This window comes from Talaromyces rugulosus, chromosome V, assembly GCF_013368755.1.
Source record: "Talaromyces rugulosus chromosome V, complete sequence".
Classification (NCBI taxonomy): domain Eukaryota; kingdom Fungi; phylum Ascomycota; class Eurotiomycetes; order Eurotiales; family Trichocomaceae; genus Talaromyces; species Talaromyces rugulosus.
Window position 1 is genome coordinate 1,957,310 of NC_049565.1, and position 27,268 is coordinate 1,984,577.

The 27,268-nt window shown below is 48.1% G+C and overlaps 9 protein-coding genes across 9 annotated transcripts; 2 read left to right on the forward strand and 7 right to left on the reverse strand.

Moving 5' to 3' along the window:
- Positions 1 to 184: 184 nt before the first annotated feature.
- TRUGW13939_09221 (uncharacterized protein) lies at positions 185 to 1,264 on the reverse strand (the record flags this gene model as incomplete). Its single annotated transcript, XM_035492346.1, has 3 exons — positions 185 to 565; positions 616 to 992; positions 1,087 to 1,264. 3 exons carry the CDS (start codon positions 1,262 to 1,264, stop codon positions 185 to 187), a joined length of 936 nt encoding a protein of 311 aa, XP_035348239.1.
- An 821-nt stretch (positions 1,265 to 2,085) lies between these two features.
- Positions 2,086 to 3,783, reverse strand: TRUGW13939_09222 (uncharacterized protein; the record flags this gene model as incomplete). Its single annotated transcript, XM_035492347.1, has 1 exon — positions 2,086 to 3,783. One exon carries the CDS (start codon positions 3,781 to 3,783, stop codon positions 2,086 to 2,088), a length of 1,698 nt encoding a protein of 565 aa, XP_035348240.1.
- A 647-nt stretch (positions 3,784 to 4,430) lies between these two features.
- Positions 4,431 to 6,155, reverse strand: TRUGW13939_09223 (uncharacterized protein; the record flags this gene model as incomplete). Its single annotated transcript, XM_035492348.1, has 2 exons — positions 4,431 to 4,936; positions 4,997 to 6,155. The coding sequence occupies 2 exons, from the start codon at positions 6,153 to 6,155 to the stop codon at positions 4,431 to 4,433; spliced, it is 1,665 nt and encodes a 554-aa protein (XP_035348241.1).
- Positions 6,156 to 8,085: 1,930 nt separating this feature from the next.
- On the reverse strand, positions 8,086 to 9,968 carry TRUGW13939_09224 (uncharacterized protein; the record flags this gene model as incomplete). Its single annotated transcript, XM_035492349.1, has 4 exons — positions 8,086 to 8,344; positions 8,397 to 8,879; positions 8,931 to 9,239; positions 9,292 to 9,968. The coding sequence occupies 4 exons, from the start codon at positions 9,966 to 9,968 to the stop codon at positions 8,086 to 8,088; spliced, it is 1,728 nt and encodes a 575-aa protein (XP_035348242.1).
- A 763-nt stretch (positions 9,969 to 10,731) lies between these two features.
- TRUGW13939_09225 (uncharacterized protein) lies at positions 10,732 to 11,972 on the reverse strand (the record flags this gene model as incomplete). The annotated part of the gene is made up of 3 exons (XM_035492350.1): positions 10,732 to 10,885; positions 10,952 to 11,200; positions 11,254 to 11,972. 3 exons carry the CDS (start codon positions 11,970 to 11,972, stop codon positions 10,732 to 10,734), a joined length of 1,122 nt encoding a protein of 373 aa, XP_035348243.1.
- Positions 11,973 to 12,697: 725 nt separating this feature from the next.
- On the reverse strand, positions 12,698 to 13,738 carry TRUGW13939_09226 (uncharacterized protein; the record flags this gene model as incomplete). Its single annotated transcript, XM_035492351.1, has 1 exon — positions 12,698 to 13,738. One exon carries the CDS (start codon positions 13,736 to 13,738, stop codon positions 12,698 to 12,700), a length of 1,041 nt encoding a protein of 346 aa, XP_035348244.1.
- Positions 13,739 to 18,359: 4,621 nt separating this feature from the next.
- On the forward strand, positions 18,360 to 19,673 carry TRUGW13939_09227 (uncharacterized protein; the record flags this gene model as incomplete). Its single annotated transcript, XM_035492352.1, has 1 exon — positions 18,360 to 19,673. One exon carries the CDS (start codon positions 18,360 to 18,362, stop codon positions 19,671 to 19,673), a length of 1,314 nt encoding a protein of 437 aa, XP_035348245.1.
- A 647-nt stretch (positions 19,674 to 20,320) lies between these two features.
- On the forward strand, positions 20,321 to 22,095 carry TRUGW13939_09228 (uncharacterized protein; the record flags this gene model as incomplete). Its single annotated transcript, XM_035492353.1, has 2 exons — positions 20,321 to 21,203; positions 21,257 to 22,095. 2 exons carry the CDS (start codon positions 20,321 to 20,323, stop codon positions 22,093 to 22,095), a joined length of 1,722 nt encoding a protein of 573 aa, XP_035348246.1.
- Positions 22,096 to 23,235: 1,140 nt separating this feature from the next.
- On the reverse strand, positions 23,236 to 26,028 carry TRUGW13939_09229 (uncharacterized protein; the record flags this gene model as incomplete). The annotated part of the gene is made up of 5 exons (XM_035492354.1): positions 23,236 to 24,604; positions 24,674 to 25,413; positions 25,462 to 25,573; positions 25,623 to 25,876; positions 25,933 to 26,028. 5 exons carry the CDS (start codon positions 26,026 to 26,028, stop codon positions 23,236 to 23,238), a joined length of 2,571 nt encoding a protein of 856 aa, XP_035348247.1.
- Between the last annotated feature and the right edge of the window lie 1,240 nt (positions 26,029 to 27,268).

Below are 27,268 nucleotides of genomic sequence, written 5' to 3' on the forward strand. Positions count from 1 at the left end.
CGAAATCTAGCCCTGTTGGTAACATTTCCAGCGACGCCAGCACCATCAAATGACCATCATATACACAATCCTCCCAGTCACCCCCCATTAGCCAACGCATGCCAAGTAGTGGCAGCTCCCAGTATTATCAGAACAACTATCTGTCCACGGTCCATAAATTCCACCCCGATCCCAAGCGAATTGATCAAGCCAATGTTCCGGCAGCTCGGTCAGCTCGGCGTTTGGCAAGGTCGCCCTCGGCCAGCCAGTTGCTTGCCTTGATCAGCTGCACGACATTGATAAACTGCTTGGCAGCCATGACGGGCGCCGATACCGCAGTGATAATCCACGGTATGGTACTGTCCAGCTTGTTCGCGCGAGCCATTTCCAGGGCGCCGGCACTCCAGGGGCTCGCAAACAACGTCGACGGGGCTTGGTGTGCCGGGTTTCCGGGCTGTGGTGACAGGGGCTGCGTATTGGGGACAGGCTGCAGCAAAGAGGGCGACAGGATGGGCGACGAGAAGGACAGCAGGTACAGGCCGATGAAGAAGAGCTCGTTCAGAGCACAGAACACGAACAGCACGGTCTAGAAGCTATTAATCTCCTGGAGGGGGAAAAAAGGGAGAGACGACATACCCTGCTTGTGTAATACTTGTGCAAGACCCAGCTGCGGCTCGAGTCGACCTTCTTGTGGCTCTGCGACGAGCCACCCATGCTCAACGTAGCGTACATGTGCATGTAGTGGCTGGCCAGATCCAGACTAATCAAGCCCTGGAAGAGAATAGACCACCGCGGCCAGGCCGAGCTCAAAAAGACCAAAAGACACGCGGTTGTGCATCGATCCGTGACCATGTCGAGCACGCCGCCAAAGGTAGTGGACTGGTGGAAGAGTCGTGCCAGGTATCCATCCAACGCATCGAGCAGACACGAGATACTGTAGAGAAACGAGCATGTGCGGGGGTGGAGGGGCATGTAGTATAAAGATGCCACTGCCAGAACAACTCGTACGTAGCCTGTATATATGATATGTGTGTGAGTTTTTGTTGTCGTCTTAGCAGCCCGCTTGCAGTGCGGCACTGCCACGCGCATTGAACAGTGTACACTCACCAACCAGATTTGGCCAGAACAAGAATATGTTCTCATGACGTTCGGGGGTTGTGCTCTTGTCGTCTGCCTTCTTTTGTGAGACTCCATTGCTCGTCGTCGCCGGAGCTGGAGCTGGGGCTGGCTTGTCCTCGACCACGGCGGTCTCGGTGGCCTTTTGTTTCCTGCTTCGGGTGTTCATGGTGAATACTATTGGTGGTCGATTATTCAATTAATCGCAGAGAGTTTAAGGGTATGCGAAAAGAAAGGTAAACGAGCGCAGTGTTTGTCGGTGACGCTTGGAATTCCTGGCCGCAACACATTAATCATCAGCTCCAGGCCAACACATAACAAATAGCAGGTAACAGCCGACAGTCAACCGTAAAAACAATCAAAGGCATTGTCCAAAAACGTACTGTCACTCAAAAACGACAAGTTCCCACTGCCCAAGGAATTTCTGCAACTTGTTCTCCGGGACAGCCGGCGATAGGAGAAAAAAGTCGGACACGGCAGCACGAGGGACTGCAAACGCGAGCGGTAAGGAGGCAGACGAGGTAGTGAGCGTGATAAGGCTAAAGCTAGATGCAGCGAGATAAGGAGCGTGGGCAGGTAGTCGGGTGATTGCAGGTGGTTTGGAGTGTCTGTCTGTTATCTCTCTCCCTTAATAATAAACCATCGAGCTGGCAAGGGAACTAGGCTGCTTCGGCCTTAGGCAGCCGGCGATCGCGGCCTTGAGCCTCGGCCCTAGCCCGAAACATGCAGTATCAATGTATTCAGTGTCAAATGTATTCAGTGTCAGAAGTTTTCAGTATCAAGTATATTCAGTATCAAGTGTATTCAAGTGGTGCCAGTTAGTATACAGTTATAAGATAGAGCTTCATGCACGTACAGAAAAGGTTCCGTCGGCCCGCCAGCTACCATGCAATGCATCAATTGATATGCCAAGTATCTAGATATAGTAATAATGTATATTTAATGCCTTATTTACAGGTCAAGATTCTACGCAACAAAAAAAAAAGATATTCAAGTACGCGACCTGCGCGGATCCGTGGCTTCTTGTCGGCGAAAGTCGCGCGCTTCTTTGCTGCCCATACTGCCCAGGCCGCCCTCAAGTCGGCGCTCCCAACCACCAAGACGCACCACCAGGCACGTTGCGTTGTCGCCCTCCTTGCTGACTTCGGTCGCAAAGTTTACCACGTCCTGCGCGCCTTGTTCCGGCGTCCGGGCCTCCTTGACAATGTCCACGATCTCCTGGTCGCGGAGAGTGCCGCTGATGCCGTCCGTCATGAGCACGAGAAACGAGAACTCGGCCGGCGCCAGGTCAATTCGATGCATGTCTGGTTCCGCCGACACTCCAATGCGCTTCGAGTGAATGTCGCCAAAGGCTCGCGTGTTGGCCAGTCCGCTCATGCGTTCTTCTCCGAACGAATCCGTTACAAACGTCGCCGCGTACCGTCGCAGGCGGTTTGCTTCTATCGGAGAGGATGGGTGGTGGTCGTTGGTGACAGGAATAGCAGCCCCCGTGTTTGTGTCGCAGAGGAGGATCCTAGTGTCGCCGACATGCGATATCAGCATGGAAGACGGCGCCGCTGGGTGCCAGAATGGTGTAGGCGTGGGCGTGGAGATCATGACCACGCTGCATGTGCTCCCGCCAATAAATCTCTTGGGGCCTCCAATCAGCCCAGGGGGTGATTGGCTCGGGCTGTGAAGAATATCATGTTCGTTCAGTGGCTGGTCAGACTGAACAAGGTCGTCGTCCTTTTTCGCTGCCTGTGCCGATACAAAGTCAAAGTCGGCCTTGAGAAAGGCGTACTCGACCACCTCCTCCATCAGAATCCCCTTTGCTGGCTCTCTTCTGCTCGGGTTGACCCCCAGGTTGCGTGAAAGGTTTGTCGATGCTCCTTCGGATTGGATGCACGAGAAATGAGGCGGCTTGAATCGCTTAAAGTACCCGCCAACAAGGTTTCTCCACGACTCGAGCAATCTGGATTCCCGTTCCGCGACTTTTTCTGTATTCGCATTTTGAAGGATGGGCAAGCTCGCCCGGTTCAGGTCGAACCGGTATGATGCCGGCCGCTCGCTTCGTTCTCGTTTCTCCTGGGCAGCCGTAAGCTTGGTTTTCAAGCTGGACTGAACTTGGAATTCAGCCGCGCTTTCTTCAAGATACTGGTGCAGTCGATCGCGCAGAAAGTCACTGCACTCGGAGCCCCCATGGCCGTCAAAAACGCCAAAGTAGAACACTTGGGGGTCGCCACTCGTGCTGTCCACCGCCGAGGGCGCAGCAACCGTCTCGGCACCGGATGCACGACGAATTGTCAACGACAATGGCGATCGTCGCGCAAATGCCGGTAGCGCAATCACGCCAGCCTGGTAGGTATCCTCATTGTATGCTCGAGACCCACGAGAGGCAGAAGCTCCGAAATGATGCTTGGCACTACGTAACGGGATCCGCACGACCGTCGTGTCACGGGCAATGCCCGGGGGCGTCTGGATAGTCGCTGGCGAAGAGAGATCGGTTCCACCAGTATGCGGTGTCGACGCAGAGCGCGGGAGTTTATGAAACGACGTCGGGCCGTGGGAATCAGGATGCAGCGACGAGGACGGCAGATGGGTGACAAAGTAGTCATGCAGATACCGCCGTGCACCGGCTGTCGCGGGGCGAGCTACCTGCTCATTGCTGCATTGACGTGCGAATGTAGCGATGAGGCCTTTGCTTGACATGGGGCGCTGCGTACTGTGCTGTGCTGGTATGTCGGCGGGGAGGGGCGCCTAGTGTCGTCGCAGGCTCCAAGTCTGCCTGTTAAGAGTCGCAAGCATGGGCAATGGCATCGAATGGCGGATTATAGATGGCAGATAGTATAGAACCTCGCAGACTCACAGGCAGTTCATAGTCAACAGGGGTGGGAAGAGGAGAGTTCCTGAAGACTTGCAAACGAATGAGCCGATGATGTCGTTGCGCCGGGCTAGGCCCAACATGGTAAGTGCGATGGTCAATCCCTCAGCATTATAAATGACAACATCTCTTTCTATCTCTACGCTTGGTTTGATGGATCTTATTTTTTTGCATTGCTATGGTCTAAAGTATCAATTGGATTGTGCAACGATATTCTTTTTCCGGATTAGCATTCAAAACACTGGCGAATCATGAGCGATGAAATGTCCCCTCCCAACACTGATCATGCCTCAAAAGCTGCTCGACCAAGTCAATTAGAGACTGTGACAAAAGAGAGAAGAAAAAACGAAAAGAATCTAGAAAACTTGTACAAGAAACAACATTCTTAAAACACCATCACCAAACCAACACCCCCGAGAGACCAGTATTCCACCCAAAACACCTTTGAAAGAATGCTTGCTGAACCAAAGATTCCTCAACGCCTTGCACCCCGTCCAGGAGTACGGCCAGTTGCCTTATCCTCCTTGCTGCCGGGCAGACCTGTGAACACTTTTGCTAAGCTCACATTGCGAACTCGTACTGGCTGGAACTCGTTCTGACCAAGGCGAATAACGGGTGTTACTGACATCTTGACCTTTGCATTGTTGACGAGAGCCATGTCAAAATCATTGTCCATGTTCATCATTACGGTAGGGTCGTACATTTCGTCGATTTCTGGGAAGTGGCACCTAGCGTCGTACGGCATGGAGTAGAGTTCTAACCCGAGTTTGTGAGCATCGCCGACAATTTCCTCGAGCGACTTTTGTACCGCAACACTCGTTCCTCCAGAGGACAACAGAGGTTCAAGCAATGCCTTTAGGGTGTCGGTGTGGCTTTCTTGATAGCGACGACAGAAGTTCTGAAAGTCAGGCTTCTCCGTGGCGCGGACCACGCATTTGGAGATTGCGCTCAAGACAAAATGCTTAGTCGCAGGTGCCATCTCTGTATCAGAAGCAGTTAGCACATTATGATAAATCTTATAGAATTGGAACAGAAACTTACCATGAGTGGTCCTCTTTTTATGGCCCATGATTTCACTATCAACAGACGGGTCACAGCCCCGGACAACTTCTGTGTACTTCAGAATCTGTTTGCACAGATAAAAGTTGACCACCTTTGACACATAGAGCTGCTTCATCGCTGGGCTGTTTAAAAACCTAGTGGCTATATCCGTGCTGGGGTGAACCATCATGTAGTCCTTCAAACGTGACGTCAGCTGCTCAGGAAGAATAGTCACGTCCCCGCCAAGTGCATGACTCTTTGCAAACTGGTCTGACTTGATCCATAGTGCCCGAAAGTGGCCCGCAAAGTTAGCAGCATTCTTTTCGAACTCGATGCCAGCATACGACGGATCTTGTCTCAAACTAGCTGCAATCATGGCTTGCTCATCTGCGTTCGTGATTGCCTCGTGCAGAGGACGCTGGGCGTTGATCGTTTGTAGATTTGGCTCCCGCAGCTGAGCCATCGGCATAAACAGGCCCTGGAGCCGCTCTCCTGCACCAGTCCCGTCCAAGTCAGGCCGATTAGCCCCTGCATAGGTGCCATTGGCTGGGAAACGAAACGTGCCGCGATGGGAGAGCTGCTGGAGTTGTGGCGGATTACCAGACCATGGAGAGCGTCTGGTCGTCTGAGTGAACAGAGACGGAGCCATTGGCATCTGTTGGGGCGGTTGTTGTACTTGAACAGAGAGATCCTGCATATGAGGAGAGCCCCTGAGTGATTGCTGCTGAGCCATGAATGGCGAGGGGGTGGGATAACTGGGATAGTCCCGAAAACTCATGTAATAAGGCTGAGGAGACTGCACGGTTGGTAGACCCGGTGGCTGCGGTGGTGTGGCCTCTACTGAGAGACGACGAGAACGCAACGATCTGGGATCCTGAATAGTCCTCGATTGGTTTCTGATGGTGATTTCTTGTCTGCTCGCACGAGCCTGCAATGCCTCGACTTGGCGATGTAGCGCGTCAACCTGTTCATTCAAGGCTGCGATCTCTTCATTTTTTGATCGAATTGCTTCTCTCGCAGTGATCAGCTCTTCTTCGAGTGCATGGATCTGATCGTCCGCTTCAGAGATACGGAACCTCATGACATGGGGACTGCGAGGGGCGCTCCGTGTGCTCCCAGGGGTTGAAGGGTTGGGAAGGGGGTGCGTGTGGTTTGACATGGTGGTGGTAGACAGGCTAAGATAAGCTTGACGACTAATGCACAGAAAGCGTCAGTGAGAGTGTCAGTAAAGAAATGTGAAGTATGTAAATGAGGAGTGAGTGAAAAGTACTAACTCACAACCAAGAATATCTAAAAGTCAGAGATAGATGCGAAGAAGAAGACTTTAATGTTAAAAACACCTCAGTAAAGATTTAGAAGCAAAGATATCAAAAACGACCAGTGTAAAACAAGGCTTGATGCTGGTTGTTAAAGTTACAATACTCACCAAAGACCAAATGTGGGTGTGATGTATGTTTGCAAAGTAAAGAGATAACTGCCTAGTTTCCAGGGTAAAGGAGAAGCAAGAAGAAGTAAACAAAAGGCCCTTCTTATACGCGTAGTTCACAGGCAGGCGCGATTCCTAAAATGGATGGGAGGGAACGTGATCTTGTTGTGAAAAAAATCACTTTTGAGCCGCAGATGACCCTAAGTGGGTTTTCCATTCATCTTGGTGTGATTTGGCAAGCCATTAACATATCGGAAAGAATACAGGGTCTGTGAACTGGATAACTCCGAAAGTTTTATGAAATTTACACTCCGCGCTTGTGGTGATTCATTGCTATCTAATACACGTGTATCTGAAGAAAACATGGTAGATTCCAGGCATTAGGATGGATTTGCAGCATCAATAACTACACAAAGTCACTATCATGGTTTAGCTGAATGTATCACACTGTTTATATTCCAGGTTCTTTCTTCTGATATCCCACCAATGATTTGTAATGCAAGTTATCTTGCAATATTTTCTGATCTTTCAGTCCCCAGTCCGTTTCTAGGCAACAGAGACTGTTGCTTTCACATGCTTCAAACACTCACCAGATAGAAGTAAATTCAAACCATTAAACTTGTTCTTGCTTGTCAAATTACCCCTGAGTGGGAATGATGGTGGTAGTTCTTTCAGAGTGATAGAGCAGGCCACCCACATGAGAGATAAAGCTAATTAATGAGTATTTTTGAACATAGAAGTTGTCTGTATTTCCCTTTCATGTGAATTGGAGCACTCACTGGCTTTCTATACCATCATATCATATGCACAGTCATCTGCTTCTTTGCACATATAACATTTGAATACATTGATTTTCACTGTTTGCTCTTTTCTTTCAGTGTTTAGTCGCCACTAATGTCACCAACTAATTACTATTTGTCATCCCTGACAGCACCTCAGCGGAAACTTACTTGCACAATTGGCAAATTGATTACACACAACCATACACACCACTAATATGTCAAGATATAACACAGAATCGGCTGAACATAAAATGGAAAACAGGATATACCAGCTTTAAGCTTGCCACAAACTCATAAAATCCCTCGTCTTCGAAATGCCACATCAGCCTCTTTAGTAATTGAAAGCTACATGTATCAGTTGATATCACATATAGTACACATTTACTGCAGGCTCAGTTGGTATGAGTGGGGCATGTCAAGTTTCTTACATGCATCAAAGTCTAAATTCTCCTTGCTCTAGAGAACATTGCATCGACACCTTCAAATCGATGGTGCTAGTTTAATATTATTTTCAAACAGCACTACTAACACCGGTAGATCACTTCTTAAAAACTGAATACGAATAACTAGGAATATACTATTACTACCTCATGTACAAATAAAGCCAAAGTACGACCCACGCCCCTAGAAGAGAATAAAAAAAGAGTAGCTACCAGATAGTAGTTCACATGAGTAAGTGAAAGTCGTCTGGAGTAGCACCTACCGAGGGTAGCATCGTTCCAGCCTGTTTCAAAGACAACATTTGAACTAGGGATAGGGAAACAAACAGCAATGGCTGTGAACAAAAAAGGTTCCCCTATCGACAGTTAGAATAGGAAACCTACCAAACAGTCCGGGCGGTGCTGTCGTGGTTTAAGTGGTGACTGGCGTCAGGTATTATTTTAAATCGCTTTGGTGCGGGAAAAGAGACTGCTGTAGACGGCGTCGACGACGGGCTGGGCGCTGATTTGCTTGCCGCCAAAGAATCGTCCGTTCAGGCCTTTGATGGCGTTCTCGCCGCCTTGGACGCGGTCGAACTTGAGATAGATATCTCCTTGCGAATTCGGGTCTAGAGCAATGTGAACAACATGTCCGTATTTTTCCTCGCACTCGGCGCGGACGTCGTCTTCCAATTCTTTTATCCACACCTCGCCCTCTTCCCTGTTGCATTGTTAGTCCTGCTTCTTCTCCTGTTTATATATTCAACACTTACTCGTTAGGATCAAACATATTCCGAAGCAAAACGCAGCGGCTTGCCATGTTCACGTTGACCGGCAGCGGCTTTGGCTCGGCTTTGGGTCGAAGCATCTGGATCTTCTCGTCTGCAGAAGGCTCAGGTTCATCTGTTCTCGCAAGTTTCCTCATCAATGCATCTCTGCTATAGTTGTTGAAGTTCACACCGGCAACGTCTGTATCATCCAGAGCACTTGCTCCACCTGTTCCTTTCTCGTTATCTCGGCCACCGGCACGGTCGAAATTGCTAGCGCCGCCAGCCTGGACGCCACGGCCGCCTTGCCCTGAGAAAGAAGAGCCTTGGAATTGTGGGTTGCCTTGGCCTTGGAAACGTTGTAGAAGATTCGCCGTTGATTCAGGGGTAAACTTATCATTGCCAAGGCCAACTCGGATAGGTCTACCAGCAAGGTCGAAACCGTTCATCTTTTCAAGTGCGTCTCTTGCCTGGTTGGGATCGCGAAACCTGTGAAACTAGTTAATACACGATACAGGATATAATGAGCACCAAACTTACTGTACAAATCCATAGCCTCGGCTGCGAGCAGTTTCGTCTTTTTGGAGTTGAACAAATTCGAGTTCGCCAAATGGTTCAAACACATTCTGGAGATCATTTTCAGTAATACTGAAATGAATGTTACCAACATACAACCTATGAAACGGCGCAGAGGTCGAGTGCTGGCCGCTTGATTCCGGATTACGGGCTTGTCGGTTTTTCTCGGCTTCGGTCAATTGAGCAATGATGGGGATTCCTAAAAGCTTCTGGCCGGTGAGCTGAATCGCAAGTGGAACAGATGATTCGTCCTTGAATTCGACATAGCCCACGCTGAATTCCAGGTTAGCGCCTTGAATCTCTCATCACATGGTGGAAAACATACCCCTTTGATCTGCCACTGACGCGATCCTTGACGATCTGAGCTTCCTTAACTGGCCCCACCTTTTCAAAGAACGCGATGAGTTCTTTTGTTCTCAAACGAGCGGCGAGTTGCTGAACAAAAACAGTACGCTTGTCCCGTTCATCCTCGTTCAACTCTTCATCAGGAGCCGCGCTGGCGCGTTTGGCACTACGGCTGCGCCTTCTCCCCTCCCGTTCTCGTCGAGGAGGGCGATCATCGTCACGGTCATCCCGTCGGGCACGGCCGCCGCCATTGGGGCGATAGTATCTGCTGTCATCATAAGGGGAGCGTGATCTCGAGCGAGCCCGTCCACCGCCGCGGTAGTAGTCACCACCAGCACCAGCGCCACCACCGGAGCGATAGTCATCGCCGCGACGACGGCGTCGGTCACTGTCGCGACTGCGGCTTCTCCTTCTGCTGCTTCTATGGCTTCCGTTAGCACTGCCATGCTCGCTCCGCGGACTTTTCATTTCTTCATCCTTGTCGTCCCGTCGACGATCGCGGCTGCGATCTCCTCTGCGTTTGCGGTCTCGGTCGCGCGAACGATCGCGGCGATCGCCTGTCTCGGTTTTCGAGCGGTCATCGCGGTCTCTATCGGACACTTCGTTGACAGAGGCGGCAGTGGACTCAAGCAGAGCTTCAACGTCAAGACCTGACATTCCGACGGATATGTTGAGATATCTCCTTTTTGATCAAACACACGCAACTAGACTGGAGGAGGAAAGGATATTGATCACTTTTTCGTGCTGTTAGAGAGGAAGAGCGAGATATGGCGTGGTGTTGCAAACCCTTCTGTTAGACGGTCTCCAAGCACTTCCCGGAGCAATTTCCGATATTTATGTTGAGTACGGCGTTGACAGGAGAGATTTTGGAAAAGCTAGTAGTAGATGATAGTGAGTCGTGATGGGTTGGGTGCAGTTGCCAATCCGGGCCTGTTGGGCGGTCAAAAACGGGCAGCAGCAAATTCTAGTGTCACGTGAGCGTTTCAGCCCCAATGATTCAATCACAGGTGCAGTAGAGCCCCACACGGGGCGGGCTCCGCATTTGCTTATCGCCACCCAAAGCAGTAATATACAATGAATTGCTCACTTAGGCCTCACATTAATATTATAATACATATCATTAAATATTAAAAATCAATTGTTCATCACTCTTCGTACAAATGCAACGTAAACTATTATGTATTAGGGGCGGCGATTATCAACAGTATCGCATATTTTGGGCTTGCCAGTACTTGACAATCATTATGAAGAGGAAAAAAAAGGTAGAATGAAACATGATGGTTCCCTCGAACGCTGAACCCTAGATCCATACAGCTTTCGTCGTCAGTTTTCCAGATAATCGAGGCGGGTGAAACGTGATCGATCGAAGCTGAATCTCGGGTATATGAAGTAAACACGGTTGGTGAAAACACAGGCAGGTTTACTCTGCCTTCAAGACCTTGGGAGGTGGGATCTCCAGCTCAGTGCCGAAGATACGGTCCCAGAAACGACTGGTGACGCCAAAGCCGTTCTCATAATCGGCAAAGTGATGTTGCAGGTGATATTTCTTGAGCTGTTTGTAGTAGAGAGGTAGGCTGGGAAGAAATAAAAAATTAGTCCCAAGGCTCACATACGTGTTGACGATATGTGAAGAAACTTACTTGCGATGGTGGAGGAAGTAGTGGGTCAGATCGTAGCAGATATAACCGAAGACGCCACCGCAATATCCTAGCAGTCCAGCGTACCAGTTGTGGAAGAGAACAAAATGCGCGAATTTCCAGAACGGAGCGGCGAGCAGGACAAAGAGAGTCGGAGGCATGACTAGACGGTATCTATCCATGGGCAAGTAATGATGGATACCATGCAGCAAGAAGTGTAGACTAATTCCCACCCGGTTATCCGGTAGCCATCTTGAGAATTGTCAGCATAGTTTCAGGTGGTATGGGCGCAAGACAGATCGTACTTATCAATGTGGAAAAGGCAACGGTGCATTCCGTATTCGATCAAAGTCCAGACACACAAACCCAATACCCAATACCCCGCAGCGTTAAGCCCAAAGTCATATCCGGCAGCACCGACGTAGGTGCCGTACGCCACACACGGCACCCAGATCATAGGCACAACATACCATGGAGTTTTCGATAAAGGCTCCAAAATGTTCCCAAACAACGGGGCGGATTCTCCACCTTTGTAATGTCGGGGCCGATGGACTTGTTCCAGGTAGAAATCTTTTGAGAAGCCTCCAAACCACAGCTGCGGGAACATGGGCTTCCTCAAATCCAAGAACTTGTGCTTGCTGTAATCGGAGGCATAGTCGGTCTCAACGGAAAGGTCTTCCTCGTTCGACATGCCAGTAGTTTCATAAACCGCACGTGTCGTTCCATTACTCTGTGCTCCATCACTCGATTTAGCCTGTCCTTTTCCGTTTGAAACAAAGCCAATGTGGTATTCCTCAAGAATCTCGTAGGCGGAATCGGAATGTTCGTGGGACGATAAATCCTGCAAAATTTCTTTGATATCCTTTCCGGCGTATTCCAGAATCAAGTCCTCGCCACCTGGATGGTCGTATAGAAACTCGGTTATATCGTACACTTTCGAATCCAGCACGACATAACAGGATTTGGTCGAGGTGTGCGACTGCACCTCGGCCTCGGTAAACGTTGGCAAAATTTTGCCCGGCATGATGAATATCGAAGAGCTCGGCGGCGGATGAGCGCGGATGTCGACAAACGGTCAGGTCTGGTAGACTAGCAGGAAATGAAAATATCCTAGACAACGTAAAGGTGATAGATGCGCGAAGAAATAGTAGTCAAGGGGTGTGCCACGCGGGGTGAAGGTTCCGAAGGGTGTCGAATGGCGTGAGCCGTATACTAATATAATAGCAGGGCAGCTGATCAACTGACTGCAATACCAAGCTGTCAGACCGAGACCGATTTTCTCAAGCCAGCTCAGATGATTATTATTCCCTGAGCACGAAGAGAGCGGCGATTCGGAAGAGTGTCAGAGCTCGTCGTACGATCGGACGGCGATATTTGCGGCCACGTGACACGGGAGTGGCCAATCGCTCCTTCCGAAAAAAACATTTGCTTCAGGCCTCAGGGGCAGGAGCGCTAAGCCGCACTGGGACTAGGGGTATGCAGCTATCCAGCTATTCCGATCGCCGAGACCCGATTAACGATTATTGCACAACTCGGGAGTCGGATGCTACACCAAGCTCTACGGTGAGAATTGGCGCATAATAATAATAATGCAAGCAAAACAGCTTGAGTCTTGTCGAGTTTCATTACATCGTTTGAATCAGCTCATGATATTTACTGGCTCGGGTGTTTCTATGTACATTCAATCCTGCTATATACGCAGATCAATACAACCACGCTCTGTCATTTCAGACAAAAATATTCCTACAATCAGCAAGGAGAGCCGGTCGTCAGAATGCTGTGGCTTTGCTGGGCATAAGTGCAGCCGTCGACGACGTTGGAGTCGGAGTAGCCAGCATCCCACATCATCACACCACCAAAGGTCGAGTTGCCCTTGGTATCAGCAACGAGGCTGGCCAAGTCGGCCGGGGTGATGTAGTACTCTGCGCCGCCACTGTTACCGTTGGCGCCCAGGGTCGAGGCGGGCACACCGACAAAGATTTTGGCGTCCTTGGATGGAGTGCCGGCAAGGTATTTGGCCCATTCATTGTAGTTGAAGGGAGCACCGCCGTTGAATCCCAGGGAGCAAGGGTCGGGTGCGTATCCGTTGTTGTTATAGAACTGAACCCAGAGGTAATCAAAGGTCGAGTTGCTGATGATCTCTCCCATGTTGGGTTCAGGGATAGGGCACTGAGGAGCACCGGTGATGTAGTAGGTCTTGCTCGTGTCGGAAGCAAAGTTGGAGCGCAGCTTAGAAATCATGTACTGGAAGTACTGGTTACCTTGGTTGCTCTCGATATCAAAGTCCCAGCCGTCCACGGTGGCATTGCCAAAGGGATGAGGCACAGAGGTGTTTCCGGAACCACCATACGATTCCCAGAGGTACTGGCCGATAGTCTCAGCTTCCTCCTGGGAAGTCAGAGCGTAAGAGGCAGAGGCGCCTCCTAGAGACACAATGATCTTGACACCAGCGGCCTGGCACTTGGTGATGGACGAGGCGACATCGTCGCACAACTGGGGCTCGCCAGTGGTGCTGATGAAGCAGGACTCGCCGATGACGCCTGATGGGGTGGTCACTCCGCTTCCGAACTGGTACAGGAAAGAGAGGACGATAACATCGACGCCAGAGTCTGCTGTGCAGTATGAGCTCAAATCTTCGTTCTCCGTGGCCCCGCTGCCGTTTTGGCCCCAGTATACAACGGTCTGGCTGCTCGACGTCGAGTTTGCGCGAGCCGAAAGTGTGCGGTGGGGGACTGCCGAAGCAATGCCAGCCATCAGACCGAGGCCGGTCGCGATCTTGGAAAGATGCATGTTGGAATAGAGATTGACAAGATGGGCTATATATATATATACAATGAAGGAATGAACGAGATCCGTCAAGGATCTTCTGGCAGCGTACGTCTGGAGCAAGGGAGCGTTGACAGGAAGGAAAAAAGAAGGAAAAAAGAACACGAGAGGACCGTGGCGTACTTGTACTGATCGACTTGCTGAGCAAGACTGGTACTCAAGGTTTCATCTCAAAAAGCTTGACCATATCACTATCGGCACATGTTACATACATGGGATACGAATCACGCGGGGGTGTAGCGTTGGACAAGAGACTAGCTGCTGGTGTAGCAGCAGCTAGGCTCTTCTAGGGTAAGAAAGCAGTCATTCCAGTGTATTTGAAGGGTGCAACCAGCCCGTAGATTCGGTGTAGAACCGGCTGCGATAAACCGGGGCTGAAGCCACCAGGGCCCTAGAGACGTACTAGGGGTCCTTAGATCCAGGTACGCGGGCGTTTCATCTTGGATGCGACGCTCCGGGAGATAGCCCTTTTTTTAGATGCATTGTCATAAGTGGCTTGAAGCTTAATGGGGGCCACTGACCGGAGAAATATTAAATGACAGTGGCCGCATGCGGTCTTTGTAGTGTGTGTTTTACTAACATGTAATAATATGACAATTGAGAGTTTCAGCCTTGATTTATGCGACAACGGTTCGTGAAGGGACATTATCATTAAATCATCCTGCAGGTCATCTCTACTATTAGTACAAGGCAAAGATCTGCGTGGATGTTGGCTAAATAGCCAATCAACTGTTTATTAAACATGGTTTAATCTTGATTGGGCCATAACCTAAAGATCATCAACGCTACACCTAAAGCCCACCAGGGGTTTTTTCGCCTTTCACGCAGTATGGCTGCATGGAATCACCTCACGGTTTTTAATAATATTATCATCTTACTTGAATATAACTCCCCAGGTAATTTGTCACTATATTTAATAATGCTGACTTGAGTTGTCCTCAGTCCATGATTGTCATATGGGGCACTCTGATTGGGCGGCCCGCATTAGTAAATGACTCTTAAATGTGACCGTACGAGGCATGTTACTTTGATCCTTTCCTGACGCGGAATGGTAGCGTCGTAATCAGACATGCACTTGATCTCCTTGTGTTCTTAATAATCCGGTCCTTGAAAGCGTGATAAACGCGTTGCATCGTCTCACATGGACGTATAACATATTTACTACCGGCACTGGTATGGTCGGATGACATTAATTAATGTAGTCAACATTTTTCCACAGCAAATAGAAAAATTGTAAATGCAGATATCAATAGATTGGTTATGTAGACGGTGTCACTGGTATCTGGAAGACCATCCGTTGGGTGCCGTCCGATTGTCTGTTGATTCTAAGGTAGCTGCTCAAGCTCTGGTTAAACTCAACGCCAGCAGCAATTTCTTTAGAACTGTAAAAAATTAAGATCTAACTTTATCTACAACATGATTAGGAACTTTAGAATAAATAAGGTCCTATATTCTTCGCTAGACTATCATTTTTTGGCAGATAAGGATAGTAGTGTCAGAACTCTAGGAAAGAAATCTATTAGTAAAGAATTATTAATAATTTCTGAATAGCTCCCTGTAGATATTAGCAGACTATCCGCAGCAACACTATCATTTTCAAGAATGAAGCTAGCTGTGAAGTTGCTATTAATCTCCGCCTTTTGTGTTATTTACATATCGATATTGACCTATAGTCCAAAGTCTCAGATCCCTGGGTGCGAGAAGCCCCAGGCACTGACAGGGCTGCTGAGAGATTTGCTCCTGCTATACCTGTTGGGATGGAGAGAAACCATTATCGAATGTGGGCCAGATAGTTCCAACGGAACTATATCAAAACTCGAGATTTTCGCTAGTGACCCGGATATATCTATTTTCAAGTACCCATCGTCCCCAGTGCTACCTGAGCATTTTTTTTGAGGCTCTCCTCGCTGAGCAGGACGTTAAAGGAGGTCTTTCTCAGTGATCCTTGGTCTAAGCTGATTGGAGGAGTATTATTGACCTTGCTGATATTGTTGAATTTTAATTTTTAGTCTGATGTAGATGAGCTGTAGAAATGTTTATTCAGGGGTGTTGTAGTTCGCCTTTTCTTGGTAATGGAGTCTTTTTGTATAATTGACTTTCAGTAATCTATACTATTGGAGTAGTTGATTTGGATATAGATATTGCTAGAGTTGTGTTTGACTAAACTGAAATTGTATGATATCTCTGTATTGAGTATCCTGGGATCTTAAGGAGCTGATTGGGTTGATGTGATATGGCAATGATCTATCTGCAGTTGGTTGGACAGAATGCAGGACGCTGTATGATCCTAGTTGGGATCTTCTTAGATATTATTATCTCTATAACATGTTAGCTCACTAGTGCTGATCAAGTCTGCATTCGTAAGATGGTCCCTTCGACTCCTCCTATATGGATCTTATCGTATGTAGATTTTACACTGTCGGCTCCACAGACTAGATGAATGTGACTACGACCGATATAGCTCCATAAAAAAGGTACCTCATAAGGTGGGCGTAATTTGTATGTATACAATTTTATGTCTCCTTCGGAAAATACCATAAACTGAAGGAGCACTTTTGGGTTACATGCAGCGAGCAGGAGGTGGTTATATCCCATCATGTTCTCCATTTGCGTCTTTCAAGTAACTTGCTGCTCTGTGAAGAGCCTCCAACTCTGATGTGTGGCGATATGGCCAAGTCTTTGCTCTGTCTGTGGCAAGGTCTTGTTGAGTAAGGCGTGCAAATAGTGTTGAGGAAAGATGTTTGAAATCCATCTTGAGTGGCTTTGTGGCTTTGTTGGGCTTCCTGTTATTAGATAAATGGTTGTGTTGTATTGTGTGAATCTAGTGACTCTTGGTTGATATAAAGAAATGAATCCTGTTGTAGATTAGAGGGGAACTTGTTTCTGTCCTGTTTAGAGGGCAAAAACTGACTTGAAAGAGTAGTAGGATTATTAGAATATGCTATCTAGTGGAGGGTGAACTTGTCTACTGTGGCTTTGTTTATTAATTGTGGTTTAAAATATAAACTATGGTAAATAGTAGTTTTAATCTGTTTTTTAAATATATTTGTTTCTGGATTTTTTAGGAAATAAATGACTAGTCTATAAACAGATGTTTTGGTGAGGTTTAGGATGTGTTGCTGCCATGGTACTTGTAGGGTATACTGGAGACTGTGTATATTATTACTGGTGTAGGATTGTAGGATGGCGGTTCGGGTAGTGATGAGTTTGTTGTTGATGGTCTGGGTATTTACTCTGGCGGTTTTTAGCTTTTCTGTTGTGGTAGCTGAATTTTTTTTGTGGATAAGATCTTGATTTTTATGGTTGAGGGCTGTGAGTTTGATGAATAGTTTTCTATTTTGTTTTGGGACTATGCCGGCTGTTATGAGGTGGGCCCTGTTGAATGTGAGCGAATCTATGATTTTTAATGGTTTTGGTGACTAGGTCAAAGAAGTTTATTCTACAGATAGTATAGTAGAGAGCATCTTTTTTGTTTGGTGATGGATAGTAGGTGATTATTCTTCGTTCTACATTGGTTAAACTGGATGGGTCGTTAATGGTTTGATTGTAGAGAGTCTGGATAGTCTTATCCAGGGTAGGCTGGGTTCTATCAATGGTGGCCGTGATAACGCCATTCTGGTATATTTAAAACGACATGACTGGTACATATATGATGATGTGTAGATGGAAGGATGTGGTGGTGGAAGAATCCGAGTACATTAATTGATACTACATGGCGGGGGTGGCACGTGACATGGCAGGCAGCGTAGTAAGGGAAATAGGAGAAAAGAGATAGAAGACAAAAAGTAAAGGAAAATAATAACAACAACAACAATCATAAGACGACTCAAAATAGATGTCTAGGATAGAATGATCAATTGGTGCCTCAGGCAGGAATGCCACTCCATAGGATCTACAGTGGCAGTCCTAGCACCCGAGCCAGCAATCACATGCATTTTCAGGATGTCTTGGCAGATCTGGACATGCTATTAAACAGGTATTAAGTAAACAGAAATATTCCAAATAATAACAGTAATATAATAATAATAGTAATAATACTACATCCTGAAGAATACACCCCCGTATAAATTATCCCAGCTTATGATAGCACTAGCGGCCCGCCCCCGAGCGCGGGTCCAGTCCAGGCCTCCGGTAACTCTCGTCCCGCCCGGATCGTCGCTGGCTTGGGTGGCATTGCTGCTCATTACTTTGTGCGATCGGCAGCGCCGTCTCGCTAACCCAGCCCAGCTGCAGTCGACTCGGTGTTTGTGGCCCTGTGGATGCACTGGATGCACTGGATACAGTAATTACTGGTTCTTCAGCCAAAAGTGTGAAGGATTGCCCGAGGCACGGAGTACCCGCCAACAAGATCACCACCACCAGCCAGCCAAAGTGTGGAGTAACTTCGCAGGCCTCGCTCACTCACTCCTCCTTCTGTCTCTCTTCCATCGATCAATTACATTGTAGCGCATTGTCGTATTCGAAATATCCCTGGGATACCTGGTCTGATCTCAAAGCGACAGCGTGTCCGTTTTGTGCGACCAACAACAACAACAACAACAACCACCACCCCCTTACAGCCTGGCCAGAGAGAAAACAAACAAAGATGGATTCCAAAACCGCCGAGTCGTCGTTTCCCGTCAACCCGATAGTGACCTATCTGCGACTATTAAAAGAAAAGAAGACCGGCCTGCCCCATGGCCAGTTGATTTGTGTGTCGCCGGCGTCCGCCATCACCACCACCGCGGGGCTGCTCCGCATCGCCAACCTGGTTGGGCCGCATATCGCCGTGCTGTGCGTGCAGGCCGATATCATCGACGACTGGTCGCCCGAGACCATGGCTGCGCTGATAGCCACGTCGAGAAAGCACAGTTTTATTTTATGGGAGGGCGGCCGCCAGCTGCTGCTGATGGGCAACGCCGTCTCGACCCAGATGCTGCTGGACCGCCGGCGGCGAAATCGTGAGCAGATCGACGTTATCAAGCAGCTATACACACGAGGTGTCGTTAGCATCGCTTCGTGGGCCAGTCTGGCAACCCTGTGGCCTTCGAGTGCCGAGGCCCATCTGCAGGAAAGCGATATTGCCATTTCAGCATTGCGTCACGCAGCCCGCGAGACCGTCACAAGAGTCGCCCAAGTCATTCGCACAGAAATCACCGTCGACAGCAAATCCAGAAACCAAGATGACCAAGATGACGACGACGACGACGACGACGAAGAGAACGGCGTCGCTATTGACTCGACCCTATTGCCGCCGCCAGCCGACCTTTCTACAAGCTCGCTGGAGCCACCGATCCGGCGCACTTCTACCATTTCACTCACCCACTCCATTGTCCAGCGATCCGACCCATCGCCGAAATTCACTGCCCACGAAAGTACTAGCGTCGAAGACGACGCCAACTTCATCCAAGACGCCGAATGGTCCTGGAAGTCGCTCGAGCCCCCGCAACTTGCGCGCGGCTTAATTCTGGGCTTGCCGCAACGCGGCAGCTCATCGTTCGCCTCCGTCTGGTATAGAGATAGCTGTCTCGCAGCTGGCCGCGCCAACCGCGACTTTGTCGTTGGGTTTTTCTGCCTAGAGTCCTTCCTCGAAGTCTCACGTGAGCCCGAGCTGCTAACGCCCAGCGCACCACCCTCGCCGGAGAGACAACTCCCTAAAAGCGATAAAGAGAAGGACCAATCGTTTGTTATTTTCTCACGGCTGCCCTTTGACTGGCGACAAATTCGGGCATCGCATTTCAATACTTATGACGACGACGCCGATTTAGAGGACCCAGAGGGCGCTAACATTGAAGCCAAGTTGCTCCATACTATAATGGACCAGGCTATGAACTCTATCCATGAGGATGAAGAAGGCGATAACAATCAACCACGTTCCGACACGGAATTGTTGCACGTACCGGTTATTACACTGGGATAATGAGATCATTATGAGTGTCTTTCAACTGTCAACAAGCAGTCTGGACATATGGCAGGGTCTATGGGCAATGCAAACACAGAGCCCGGACGAAAGAGTATATGAATGGAAGACATATGGGATAGAGGGGCTGGAGTACAGATAGTGGCAATGTTTATACCGTTGATTAGTCATGCATGTCGATTTATGAGCTACATTGGCATTAAAAATATGTTTTACGATTTGAATGCAATACTATACCATCATTGATGTTTTAAGTATTACTAATTCTTCTGATTCTCACTTACATAGGTATATGTGCGCGGCCCTTATTGGCCGAGCATTAGATACACCCCGCACGGACCATGTGGCGACGACGTTTGCTTTAAATGTTTTCGACTTCAACACTTGACAACAACAACACTTCATGTCGCGATCAGAACAATTTCTTGCCCTCAACTACTACACATAATGCCTTGAACTTCTTTTTTCCTATTTGTTACTCCCCCAACTTCGTTCGACATGCCGAATTGTCCCAGTGCCGAGTCGGACGCATCAGCACCGCCACTTGTCTGAGATTGTGACGTTTGGGGATACTATCAAGTTTAACAAGGAAGGCTGTCGATATATGTCTCTCTCAGATAGAGAGCCTGAACACACACACCACCACTATGGAGTCGGAGTATCCTCCGCTCCCCTCCAGACGCCTCTCACTACGACCAAACCAAGCAGCAGCGGACCCCCAGCTGCCCCGGCAAAATACTAATGATAATGCTGCGATATCCAGTTCTTCCGTAGATCAACAATTTCGCGGAATGGAAGTAGCTCCCAATGGCTCCAAAACCGTGTATAAAATCCTCTCGCGGGACGGCGATGCCGTTCTCGAGTATGTGGACACAGCCACTACCCGGTATCGCTGGCAGGTGTCCAGCGACAGTCTGAGACGCAATAGCCCCTTCTTTGCTGCCCTTTTAGACCCGAATAAGTTTGCCGAGGGGAGGCTGTTTCAGGTAAAGGCAGTTCGAGTAAAGCAGCAGCCACAGCAGCAGCAGTCTTCAGCCGAGCAAACCGCCGATCAAACAGAAGGACTCCCTCTAGTCGGCTTGAACGTGACTCGACTGACGGGCAAGCATCGTATAGAGATTCTGGAGTTGTTCCTAAAAGTGATACAGTCTTCGGATGGTGACGAATACCAAAATGCACGGCTGGCGGAAGAAGTAGGCCAGCAGCCCATATCGGTCGTTGCCGGCGTACTGGAGATTGCAGACCTGTTCAGCTCCTCAAGCATTATACATGACACGTTGAAGCGGGCGGGCTATGTGCCCTCGCTCAAGGGCAAAATATCCTTGTTATCATTCAGCTCGTCTTTGCTCAAGTTGAGCGAAGACCGAATCCGGCAGATTCTTTACGTTGCATTGGTTCTGGAGAACCAAGCTGTGTTTCAAGTTTTGTCTCATACTCTCATATTACTTGGATCGACAAATTGGATAGACGGGCTTGGGGTTGGGAAGCATGGTAGCCATAGATGGGCGTATTTCCCGAATGGCATCGAGGGTAAAAATCTACTATTGTTTGACTCTTAACAATCTGCTAACTGAATACGATAGAGGAGCTATACTACAGACGACAATGTATATTGAATACAGTTACAGACCTACAAGCTCATTTCCTGCGGGCCTTTGGCGCGTTGGAAGACGATACCGAGCGTCAAACAGCTTATTCCAAAACCAATATCCCCACCACGGCAGTAGTATCAAATACACGCCCAATTCAATGCCGCTGGGGATTTAGCAACTCAAGGGCGTGTGATTCGTTCCACCTGGGGGAAATGGTCCGGTTCTTCTCACTAAGATCCAAAACAATCTTCCTGGGATCTACATTGATTGATCCGCAAAACGAGGTCGATGTAGACGAAGAAAATGAGGACGACGACGACGAGGAAGAACTCGAAGACAATACCACTAGTAGTCCTAGTATAGCTTCAACCGACATCCCCTCCATCACCGCCTCACTCCGCCAAATCCCCGATTATCAAATCGACCCAAACCACACGGGATGCGGAATCCGTCGGCGTCTACTCCCAGCACTCGACTGCATTGACGGCTTTATTGGCCACCGGCGAGCGCCCGTTGGCTTGAAGGAGATTAGGTGCTGGAAACGGGGCTCCACCTCCTCTGACGACGCCTACCACAGACACAACAATCCTGATTCATGGAAGGACAGTGGGCGACCGCCGGTCGAGATGGTCGATATTCATGCTTCGAAGATTGTGGGGGTACGGACTGGTCGGCAGAAGGCTGTGGGGAAGAAGTCGTCTGCAGTGGGCAATAAGCCAGGGGCGATAGAACCGTTGTCACAGTCGTGGCCAATATCATCCTTGAGAGGCTCTCCCGAGGCAGAGGCTAGGGTACTGTTTACCGCGAGGAAGAGGAGCTGGGAGAGTTGACTTGTCTCTCCCATTTTTTATCCCATCACATGGGTTTCCCAACTTCAGAATCAGCAAATCCAGGCATTCCCCGAGATGATTACGCACTACAAACACTCTAAACCCCTAGATACAAACCAAGGATGCAACCCAGTGCCACATGCTCATGTTCTACCATGTTTCTCACACCGGGGTGGCTCATTCCCATTCGCCACGTTGACGATACACTGCTCAACAATAGAATAATCCTGACGTCAAATAGACAACTATATGTACGAAATTACCAGGGGAAACCTCTTACGAAAATTTACACATTTGAAAAACTCGTCATAGACTAATATATTAATACTAACGCTTTCCTTGGTTGGTTAGTAGTTAGTAATTTCTATATGTAGACGGTAGAGCAGAAATTTATTGCTGCTTTAGGAAGTCCACATTTGCCCCTTTTTTGTCGGCACCTACCTTTTCTTTCCAAATGTTTACGAATATCGTGTGAGGAGGCGATAAATAAACAATAAATAAAAAATAGAAACAAGTCTAGAATGTAGCTAGATCGGTCTAGCCGTTGCTCTGTTTCCCATGGGTTTGGGTATCAGAGTGACGTTTGTTTCGGTGCTTTTCCAGTGTTTAGCTTTGCGAAGACGAAAACTTAATCAGAGTTTTTGGCAGATCCTCGCGTGACCAGGTACATGTTATGGTTTGAGTGTATTGTCAATTGATTAAAAATTATAAGGAAATATGGTTCTTGTCGATGGTAAACCGAATAATGTTGACTTTCAAAATGTGGGTTTATACAATATCGAAATAGTGCCTTTTCTTTTATTTTGCGTTGCAGTTTTCTAAACGTAGTCTGATCCGAAAAAAGAAGAAGAAGAAGAAGAAGAAGCAGTAGTAGCAGTAAGAAAAGAACGACACATTCTCTTAGAGATCTTTCCAGCAATGTATGTCAAGTTCGCCATACAATAGAAACCCTCATGCCTGTCTGTACAAACGAAGGTAAGAGGATGAAGAAAAAATAAATAATAATAAACCATATAGACACCGTCGTAGCATGTACAATTTGAACAAAAGAAAAAAAATAGAAAAATATATCCCTCGACTTTTGCTTTTATTCAGAACGAAAATCTTTTTTGACCAGGCGAGATTAACCCAAAGGTCAATTTAATACACGGAGCTGTCCAGCATATAGCCGAAATCTAGATCGAGATTACTCGCTTCTGGGAAGAAAGAGCCCGTAATCTGACCGGTATTTGGATCATATGGAAGGTACTCATCGAAAATGTTGCTTCGTGAGGAGGACTGGGATTCACTCTGGGCCTGGTGTTTGTCTAGAAAATCCAGGGCGTCTGGTTCCAAATATGGCAGCGGAGTCGGAATCTGCTGTTCTAACAGAGAACTTTCCAGCACAGAGACAAAACTGTCAGGCGGCGGGTCGACCATGATCTCGTCACTGGGGAGATCGCTGATGTCTAGATTTAGGGGCTGTGCGAGGCTGTGAAGAAGATCGTTGCAACGTTTCCACGCCCGATGCGCGGGAGAACTCGAGTGAGATAGCTCGTGAAGCCATTTGACGGACTTTTTCGCCGCTTGGGACACTTCCACGGCCCTTTCAGGCACATGCTCTGCCCGGAATGACAGTTCCAAGAGGAGCACTGTGGTGGCTTGCATCAGATAGTGCAGCAGGCACCACCACGGCGAGATTTTGTGCAACAGCGATGCCTCAAGATTATCAGGCAAGAGATTTATAATCCCCGTAGCTGCCTCGACGCAGTCCGCTGCCGTCTTACAACAGAATTCATATGTGCCATCTGTTTGGCAGTGTTTCTCGAGCCGGCAGAGACACGGCCGCGTGATGGAAATCTTGGTACTATAGTAAGAAAACGCAAGACTGGTTTTCTGAGTAATCATGGTCTGCGTGGTGGGCAAGAGTTTAAAGTCATACGACTCTGGAAGGTGGGCCAGCCATGCATTGGCTTCCAGAGTGAGACTCTGAATAGTAAACTCCAGACTGGGCCATGGCGCCTGAACAGCTTCAGCACTGTACAGTTTCATATTAGCCCGCTTGGCGATCGAAGTGAGAGTCGCGAGGTGGAAGAAGTATAGCGACATGCTGGATGGTAGAGATTTCAACCAGTCAGTAGTCTCACTCGCGTCGGATTTGGCTCCAGCCATCTCGGTGTTAGAATTAGAATCTTCCACCTGGGGCGGGCTCGCCAGGGCCGAGGAGACAGGGGTCCAATCATGGACCCAGAGTCCTCTTCTCGAATGGTTGCTCAGCATCTGGGCAGCCTCTTGTTTTTGAAAATCGCTCTCGTCGTAAGGGATGGGGACTGGTGTCGTGCACGCTCCATCGGAAATGCAGCAAGGCCGGCCGGTGATCACGTTGAGCAAGTGATCCATAGAGTACAAAGCCCACCAGACTCGATATCGAATCTCTTTTGAGGTATCCGAGGTGCTGGGGTCTACATTTCGAAGATGAAGTCCCAAGGCTATTGCTCCCCGAACCGCACATCCACACAGCTTCCATGATCTGTTTATTCAATTGTCAGACAAAACAAAAAAAAGGGTTCATCGAGGGAAAGCCGGGTTTCTTGCCTACCGATTAATTTGGCCTGTAGCCAGAAGATAGAAAGATGTCAGACCTTCGATCTGTAGCTGTTGCAAATCAGGATGATCGAGCAGTGTGTCTTGCAAACTGAGAGCCCGTGCTCTAGAAAAGTAGACAGAGTGATCTTCGAGGTCTGACTTCCAATCTGCCGAGATCAAATGAGCATACACAGTGGCAATGGCAAATATAAGGTTCAAAATAGCCAGCCACTTGTTGCCGGGTTTGACAGTTGGCTGGCTGAAGAAAAGCTGATATTGAGATATGAAAGTCGACATTCCAATGATCGGAAACGACGGGTGGACTGATTTAAAGTAAGCCCTAAGAAGCAATTCGGCAACTTTTTGGCGCGGCATTGCATGAGATTGCACACCGTCTATTATAAAATCAACGTTCTTGTTGTCCTCGTAGAAATTGTTCGAAGTAACCAGGTTGTCGTCATTTTCCCCTGGTGTTGGAGGAGGAGAGGACTGTTTGATATCTGGAGTATCCTCGCTGACCCTTTTGCGCAGCTTCTGCAGCCAAGATACTTCGGAACTTTCACCAATATACCCAGTTGCACGAGTAGAATCGTCCTTGTTGAAATCTTCCTGCACCCGATCCGTTCCAGCGTGGGATACGGCGGAGGGTGACCTGGACTTGTGGTCCGAGTTGTCATTGGCAAATAGAGAACGACCTCTTGAGAAGGCTGAGGTAGTTTCGGATTGCTCGGCCAGCACTGATTGATGTGAATCCTGCTACTGTCAGGCTGATAAAAAGTCACCAATGCAGGTAGGACCTACGCATGTCATGGCATTGCTCATCAACTGCTCATCCGAGACCCCAAAACGTAGACTCATTTTTCGTATGACCTCTTCATACGTCTGAACTTTGGCCGACAGGGTAGCAAGTTGACTTTTTCTTTTAATCAGTCACTAGTATATCATTTTGAGAGGGTACATACCGCTTCGACTTTTCTCTCTTGCCATCAGTGTAGCAGCAGATTATCCCAGCTTCTCTGCAGTTTCTGCATCCGGATTTATCACCCGTGCACTTTGTCTTTCTCTGGCGGCAGGATTCACAAGCTCTGCGAACATGACGGCGATGAAAGCGTCCGATAGAGCTCAGTGATGCCTCGGAGCCCTCGGGCAGGCGAGGAATGGCCATCTTTTTCGAGCCTTTGATGTCTGGCTCTTTCTGAGGTGAGCCTCGGTCATCCTATTAAGACGTGTTTTTAGCTTCAAGTTGTAGCTTAGAAAAAGAATTGCACGCACTGTAGCTGACGGGGGACTAAATAGCTCTACTTCCTGATAAGGGAGCGCATAGCCGCCTGGCTGCATTGTCCATCCCTGGAAGCTCATTGCATTCATGTTGGTACTGGCGTGGTCACAAATCTAGAAAAATAGGGTAGTTCCTGTATCAAGTAGACATTGGCGGACATTTGAGATTCAATCTTCGGGCATTGAAGATCCAGCATCGATATCCAGGAGCAAATTACTGTCTGTCTGTCTGGATGAGGTATTCTAGGACCGGTTCCGGTGGTAACAGAGAGAGTCTGTTTGGGGTTCAAAAGGCGTTTGATAAGATCTAAGAATAAAATGATATGATATGCATTAAAAAGGTATTCAAGAGAGATGTATCATTTTCTTTCTAAAATAACAATATATGACAGAGCGTCATACCCAGTGTTGGTTATATGAAGACCCCAGGGCATCTTATAGCGTGGCAATACGCACAATAGTCCTTCCCAAAACGGAACACACCTATCTGGCGGCGAAAAACCGGAAAACAGCTGCGAGTGGAGGACATTAACTGTCTGGTAGTGCTTTATTTTAGAATTCGCAGTATTACATTCGTCAATCCTAAACTTCCTCTGATGGTAAAGACTTGGGGCTAGACCGATTCCGATTTGGAAACAACAGCCGGAGCACACCTCCGTCCGATCAATCGTTCTCGAGGATATGATCAAGGAGGCAAACTGGTGTGGCAAGAATAAAAAGTCATATCTGAGATGCCCAAGGGGATTGGTTTCTCGAAAGGGATTTGCAATTTGTACACCTCGCCTCCCCAATGCTGTCTTTTCCCGTTCTTTTTTGATCAGTATGTCAGGAAATGAATTGGTAGTATGTCATTAGGTTTGGTTATTCTCTGTTTTTTGTTTTATTCTGGTACCAGGTCAACTACTCTCGGGGAACCCGGGGATTGATTGAACGCCGATTGTGCGCATTTTTAAGATATCAAATCTTGTACCCGGTTAAAGGGGGAGGTTATTTATCCTAGCTTGTTTCATTTGCCTGAAAAGGTTAGTAAACAGAAGTCAATTCAGTATAGATTCTAAATGTACGCTTAAAAGGGCTTGTATAGTTCCAACTAAAGTCTCTTTGTAAATAAGTATGATCTTATGGTTTGGTGAATACCTTCCTTGGTTCTATTTATTACGTTATTGACAAGTGGCTTAAAAAATAGTTCTTAAGAAGCAGTTCTAGCAGTAGTATTCTAGAAACATGGCCTTTTTGAGCTATAAACTACCCCTATTTCTGTAAAATTTTGAGCACATCAAAAACCCTCTGTGTTTGCTGTACAAACAGCGTATTTGGTCACACCGAATTG